The sequence below is a fragment of the Zonotrichia leucophrys genome, unplaced genomic scaffold (genome assembly GCF_028769735.1).
Source record: "Zonotrichia leucophrys gambelii isolate GWCS_2022_RI unplaced genomic scaffold, RI_Zleu_2.0 Scaffold_530_35128, whole genome shotgun sequence".
NCBI classification, from domain to species: domain Eukaryota; kingdom Metazoa; phylum Chordata; class Aves; order Passeriformes; family Passerellidae; genus Zonotrichia; species Zonotrichia leucophrys.
In genome coordinates this window covers 1-6,252 of record NW_026992735.1, presented here as the reverse complement: position 1 = coordinate 6,252, position 6,252 = coordinate 1, and the positions used below count along the sequence as shown (strand labels likewise).

The 6,252-nt window shown below is 58.6% G+C and overlaps 1 protein-coding gene across 1 annotated transcript; it reads left to right on the top strand.

The window, feature by feature from the left end:
* Positions 1-157: 157 nt before the first annotated feature.
* On the top strand, positions 158-2,909 carry LOC135441790 (class II histocompatibility antigen, B-L beta chain-like). The gene is made up of 5 exons (XM_064701339.1): positions 158-255; positions 611-880; positions 1,583-1,867; positions 2,522-2,628; positions 2,732-2,909. Exons 1-5 carry the CDS (start codon positions 171-173, stop codon positions 2,738-2,740), a joined length of 756 nt encoding a protein of 251 aa, XP_064557409.1. The 5' UTR covers positions 158-170; the 3' UTR covers positions 2,741-2,909.
* The last annotated feature ends 3,343 nt before the right edge of the window (positions 2,910-6,252 follow it).

The following is a 6,252-nucleotide window of genomic DNA, read 5'->3' as shown; positions in this document are numbered from 1 at the left end:
GTTGCCGGGTAGAGGGTTCAAAAACTGAGCTCCCTAAGAAATTGTGGCCAATCAGAAAAAGGAGCGGAAATGACTCATCAGTTGCTGGGTAGACAGTCTGGAAATCGGGCTCCAAACGGACTTGGTTCTTGCAGTTGACCGCGGTTGGTTTGGGGCGGCGGTCGCTGGCCATGGGGCTCGGGGCGGCAGCTGGGGCCCTGCTGGTGGCACTGGGGGTGCTGGGAGCCCCCCCGGGTGCGGGCGCGGAGCTCTCGGGTGAGCGGGGGGCGGGAGGCGCTGGGACAGGGGGGGAGAAGGGGGAAAAGGGGGAAAAGGGGAGATGGGGACCCTAAAAGTGAGGCCGAGGGGCGTTGTGAATTGGGGGATTTGTGGGAAAATGGGAGCCCAAAAGTGATTTGGGGAGCGGCCGGAGGTGGGAGGGGAGAGGATGAGGAAGGGGAAATGGGGGAAGGGCGGCAAAGAGGAAGCGGCAGCGCGGGCAGGAGGGTCCCATGGCGGCCGTGGGGCACAGGGGGTGCGGAGTGGGGATCCGGGGTGGGCCCGGAGCTCTGGGGGTGCTGCTGGGGGTGCTGGGGCGCGGAACCCCCTGAGATGTTTCCTGCACTCACAGGGGTGTTCCAGTTCATGCAAAAGACCGAGTGTTACTTCATTAACGGCACCGAGAAGGTGAGGCTCGTGGAGAGGGCCATCTACAACCGCCGGCAGTTCCTGATCTTCGACAGCGACGTGGGGCACTACGTGGGTGAAACCCGCTTTGGGGAGGTGAATGCCAAGTACTTGAACCGCCACCCGGCTGTCATGAGGTACATGCGGACTCTGGCGGACACGTTCTGCAAGCGCAACTACGAGATGTTCCGCCCGTTCACCATAGAGCGCCGAGGTGAGCGCGGGGCAGAGCGTGTCCCCTCGGGCCCTGCCCTGCCAGTGACCCTGGAGCCCCTCGAAACCACCCTGGGAATGTCCCCAGAGCTCTCAGCCCTCCTTGTGCCCATCCCCGGGGCCACTTGTCCCTCTCAGTGACCCCCCCAGTCCATCCCAGTGCCCCCCCACGCGTCCGTTGCAGCGACGCGTAACGGTGACGCTTTCCAGCCAATCAAAACTCGCGATTTTAATGACTCATCTGTTGCCAGGCAGACCCGCTGCGCCGAGTGCCCCGCGCTGGACTCGGCCTCGCAGCGCTGCGCGTTTCATTGCCAGTCCCTCCCAGTGCCACCAAAATCCCTCCCAGTGCCATCCCAGTCCCTCCCAGTGCCATCCCAGTCCCTCCAAAACCATCTCCAATTCCTCCCAAGTCTCTCCCAGTCCATTTCCAGTCTCTTCCCAGTTCATTCCCAGTTCACTCTCAGACGAACACCATCGCTCCCAGTGCGCCTCCATCCACTCCCACCTCTCCCAGTGCCACTCAACTCCATCCCAGTCAATCCCAGTCCTTCCCAGTCCATTCCCAATCCTTCCCATTCCATTCCCAGTCCCGCCCAGTCCATCCCAGTCCATTCCCATTGCCTCCCCAGCCCAGCCCAGCCCTCCCCTTCCTCTTCCAGTGCTCCCGAGCTGATCCCAGTCTTTCCCGTCTCCCTCCCAGTGCCCCCAAACGTGTCCATCTCGCTGGTGCCCCCCTCGAGCTCCCAGCCCGGCCCCGGCCGCCTGCTCTGCTCCGTGATGGATTTCTACCCTGCTGCCATCCAGGTGAGGTGGTTCCAGGGCGAGCAGGAGCTGTCGGAGCACGTGGTGGCCACCGACGTGGTCCCCAACGGGGACTGGACCTACCAGCTGCTGGTGCTGCTGGAAACGCCGCCCCGGCGCGGGCTCAGCTACAGCTGCCAGGTGGAGCACGTCAGCCTGGAGCAGCCGCTGAGGCGGCACTGGGGTACGGGGGAGCCCCTGGGGGCGCTGGCAGAGCCGCTGGGCTGTGCTGGGAGGCACTGGGAGGGAGCTGGAGAGAGGCGGGCTGGGAGTGGGAGAGGGGCTGGGGGCTGGGCAAGGGCTGGGCAGGGGTTTGGGGGATGCTGGGGAGGGTGGGGTGGGGTTGGGGGGGTGCTGGTGGGCACTGGGAGGGAGTTTGGGGGTGCTGGGTGTGACTGGGAGGGAGTTTGGGGGTGCTGGTGGGCACTGGGAGGGAGTTTGGGGGTGCTGGGGGTGACTGGGTGGGAGTTTTGGGGTCCCGGGTGTGACTGAGAGGGAGTTTGGGGGTCCTGGGTGTGACTGGGAGGGAGTTTGGGGGCGCTGGGTGTGACTGGGAGGGAGTTTGGGGGTCCCGGGTGTGACTGGGTGGGAGTTTGGGGGCACTGGGTGTGACTGGGAGGGAGTGTGGGGGTTCTGGGGCGCTTGGGCCAACTGGGAGGGGGCTGTGGGATGCTGAGAGGGACGGGAGGGGCTTTGGTGGCTCCTGTTGAGGCCCAAAAGGGATCGGGGGAGGTTTCAGGGGGTCCTGGCTGGGCCGGGGGCCACAGGGAGGGCGCTGGGAGGGGCTGGGGGTGTCGGCGAGAGGTTTTGGGGGCGCTGAGCCCTGCGGACCCCCCAGAGATGGCGCCGGACGCCGCCCGCAGCAAGATGCTGACGGGCATCGGGGGCTTGGTCTTGGGCTCGGTCTTCCTGGCGCTGGGGCTCGGCTTCTACGTGCGCAAGAAGGTGAGGGCGGGTGCCGGGGGCGGCGTCCCCGCCGTGGCGGAGCCCCGTGCGCGCTCCCGCCGGGGCCCCCAGCCCGGTGTCACCCCCTTTTCTCTGCCCACAGAGCTCGTGAGCCGGCGGCGGCCGCAGCCCCTCCCCGTGGGCTCGGGCCCGGCCGGGACCCCCCGCTCCGTCCCCGCTCCGCTGATTCTGGGGGGGTCCCGTGTCCCCCCCAGCGCCGCTGGCGCTCTGCCCCCGCCCAGTGCCCGCTGCCAGCGCTCCCAATAAAGCTTCCCAGTTGGGCCCGGGGCCGTTTGTTGGGGGGCGCTGGGGAGGGGTCTGGGGGGGCGGGGGGCGATGGGACGGATTTGGGCAAAGGGAGGGGGAGAAAGGGTGGGGGCTGGGCCCGGGGGGAGCGGGAGGAGGAGGAGGAGGAGGAAGAGCAGCAGCACCAGAAACCCACCCACCCCCGGAGCTCCAGCTCCCGCGGCCCCGTCAGCATCGCCCCCTCCCCACATCCCGCAGTGAGCAGAGAGGTGTAGGTCTGCCCTTGTTAAAAATCAGTAATTAATTTAAAATTACTAAGAAATTTTTTATTTTTAATAATACTTTTTATATATATGAATATAATAGTAATAGTAATAGTAATAGTAATAATCATAGTCATAGTCATAGTAACATTAATAATAGCAATTATGATAATATTAACAATATAGCATTAATATTAATAATAATAATAATATCAATAGTATCGTAATTTTATTAAATTACTAAACAATTTAAGAATTTAAAATATTTTTCCTTTAAATTTTACAATAATTATTTATTAATAATTTTTATTTCATAACTAAATAATGTAGTAATTTTAAATAACTTTAATTTAATAATTTTTCATAATAATATTTTCATTTTATTAATGTTATTACTCATTAATATATGCATTTTATGATACTAAATTTATTTACTATCTTAAACCTCTCCATAATTAACAATTACATAATTTTAAAATAATTTTATTAGTATTTAATAATTCCCTTGACCCCCTTGTTAATGACATTGTGTTTCTGTCACGCCCCCTCCTCACGGCCGCGTTCCCTGACGGTTCCTGGGGGATCTCAGAGTGCAAAACCCGACACGGCCCAGGGGGGTTTGCAGTGATAATCCAAACAAATGCAAATTTATTGAAATAACCACAGCAAAACGAGCTGGGGAGGAATTGGGGGAAAAAAGGGAAAAATAAAGAGAAGAGGGAGGGAGAGAAAAGAAAATGTAGAACAGCGAAATCCTTGGATGTGCAGCCCATGGAGTTCACCAGGTCCCGTCCGGGGAGATTTTGGGCACCCCTGCGCCCTCAAAATCCCGGGGACAAGGGGGTTTAGGAATATCCAGAGCCCCAAAATCCTGGAAAGGAGGAATTGGGAATTTTCAGTTCCCCAAATTTTGGGTACAGCGAGGTTTGGGCACTCCCAGCCCGCCCAAATTTTGTGTACAGGGGGGTTTGAGCACTCCCAGATCCCCAAAATCCCGGGGACAAGGGGGTTTAGGAACATCCAAACCCCCGAAATGCCCTGGAAAAGCCGATTTGGGAACACTGAGCTCTCCAGATTGTGGGTACGGGGGGTTAGGTACTCCCAGGCTCAAAAAATCCTGGAAAAAAGGGATTTAAGCACTTCCAGAGACCCAAAAATCCTGGGAAAAAAAGGGATTTAGGCACTTCCATTTCACCAAATTTTGTGTACAAGGGGGTCTGGCCACGTCCAGCCCTCCCCAGATCCCGGGGACAAGGGGGTTTAGGAACATCCAGAACACAGAAATCCCGGGAAAAGAGGATGTGAGAAAACCCAGTTCCCCAAATTTTGTGTACAGGGGGGTTTGGGCACTCCAAGCCCACCCCGAATTTTGGGTACAGGGGGGTTTGAGCACTCCCAGATCCCCAAAATCCCGGGGACAAGGGGGTTTAGGAACATCCAGACCCCCAAAATCCCCGGGAAAAGCGGATTTGGGAACATCGAGTTGCCCAAATTGTGGGTACGGGGGGTTAGGCACACCCAGACTCCAAAAATCCTGGAAAAAAGGGATTTAGGCACTTCCAGAGACCCAAAAATCCTGGGAGAAAAGGGATTTAGGCACTTCCATTTCACCAAATTTTATGTACAAGGGGGTTTGAGCACTCCCAGATCCCAAAATCCTGGGGACAAGGGGGTTTAGGCTCTTCCAGAGCACCGAAACTCCGGGAAAAGAGGATGTGAGAAAACCCAATTCCCCAAATTTTGTGTACAGGGGGGTTTGCGAACTCCAAGCCCGCCCCGAATTTTGGGTACAGGGGGGTTTGAGCACTCCCAGATCCCCAAAATCCCGGGGACAAGGGGGTTTGGGAACACTCAGTCCCCAAATTTTGGGTACAGGGGGGTCACGCCACCCCGAGATCCCAAATCCATTGAACAGGGGGGTCTGGCCACGCCCAAGCCCCCAAAATACCTTGGACAAGGGGGTTTAGGGACGTCGAGACGACCAAAGGCCTGGAAAAAGACGAATTCGGCCACACCCGACCCCCCAAAATGGCGAAAAAATGGGGGGAAAGAAACCTGAATAAAATCCCCCGAAAATTCCAAAAAAATCTCCAAAAATTTGGGATTGGCCCCTTTAACCCCTTAATTCTCAGAATTCCCCAAATTCCAGAGAACCCCAAATCCTGGACCCCCCCGCCAAACCCTCCCTGGACCCCCAGAATCGGGGGCAGGGTCAGGGCCAGCAGCGGCAGCAGCCGGGGGAGGCTCCGCGCTCCGTCCGTGGCGCTCCGGGCACACCGGGCAGGGTCGGTGCTGCTCCCAGGAACGCGGATCCGAACTGGGGGCACTGGGAACGGGGGAGCAGCACCCCAAAAAGCGCTCAGCCAATGGGAGAGCGGAGTTTAATGAGGCCGGGTAGAGGGTGTTGGCGGGTAGAGGGTTAAAAAATTGAGCTCGCTAAGAAATTCTGGCGAATCAGAAAAAAGAGCGGAAATGAGTCATGAGTTGCTGGGTAGAGGGTCTGGAAATCGGGCTCCAAACGAACCGGCCAATTAGAGAGCGCAAAAATCACTTCGGCCAATTAAAGAGAGGCCGAAAAAACCCCAACCAATGAAAGCGCTGCCAAAAACCACGCCCGACCAATCAGGGAGCGCGTCCCTCATGACCCCGCGCTGCTCCGGGCTGGTTCTCGCAGTTGAGCGCGGTTGGTTCGGGGCGGCGGTCGCTGGCCATGGGGCTCGGGGCGGCAGCTGGGGCCCTGCTGGTGGCACTGGGGGTGCTGGGAGCCCCCCCGGGTGCGGGCGCGGAGCTCTCGGGTGAGCGGGGGGCGGGAGGCGCTGGGACAGGGCGGGAGAAGGGGGAAAAGGGGGCGAAGGGGGGAGCCCGGAATGGAGGGGGAAGAGGAGGGGACCCCCCAAAGGGAGAGCGGGAAGGGCTGAGGGGTGGGGGGAGGGGAGGGAGGGGGGGGAGAGGGTGGGGAAGGGGGGAAAAAGGGGAGGGGGGACCCCAAAACTGAGCGGGAGGGGGCTGGGGATTGGGGGATTTGTGGGAAAATGGGGAAATGGGAGCCCAAAAGTGATTTGGGGAGCGGCCGGAGGTGGGAGGGGAGAGGATGAGGAAGGGGAAATGGGGGGAA

Bases quoted from the DNA above. Each gene is read 5' to 3' on its own strand.
- LOC135441790 (XM_064701339.1), top strand. From the start codon at position 171: ATGGGGCTCGGGGCGGCAGCTGGGGCCCTGCTGGTGGCACTGGGGGTG. The intron at 256-610 runs GTGAGCGGGGGG...CTGCACTCACAG, and splicing joins TGCGGGCGCGGAGCTCTCGG to GGGTGTTCCAGTTCATGCAA. The intron at 881-1,582 runs GTGAGCGCGGGG...TCTCCCTCCCAG, and splicing joins GTTCACCATAGAGCGCCGAG to TGCCCCCAAACGTGTCCATC.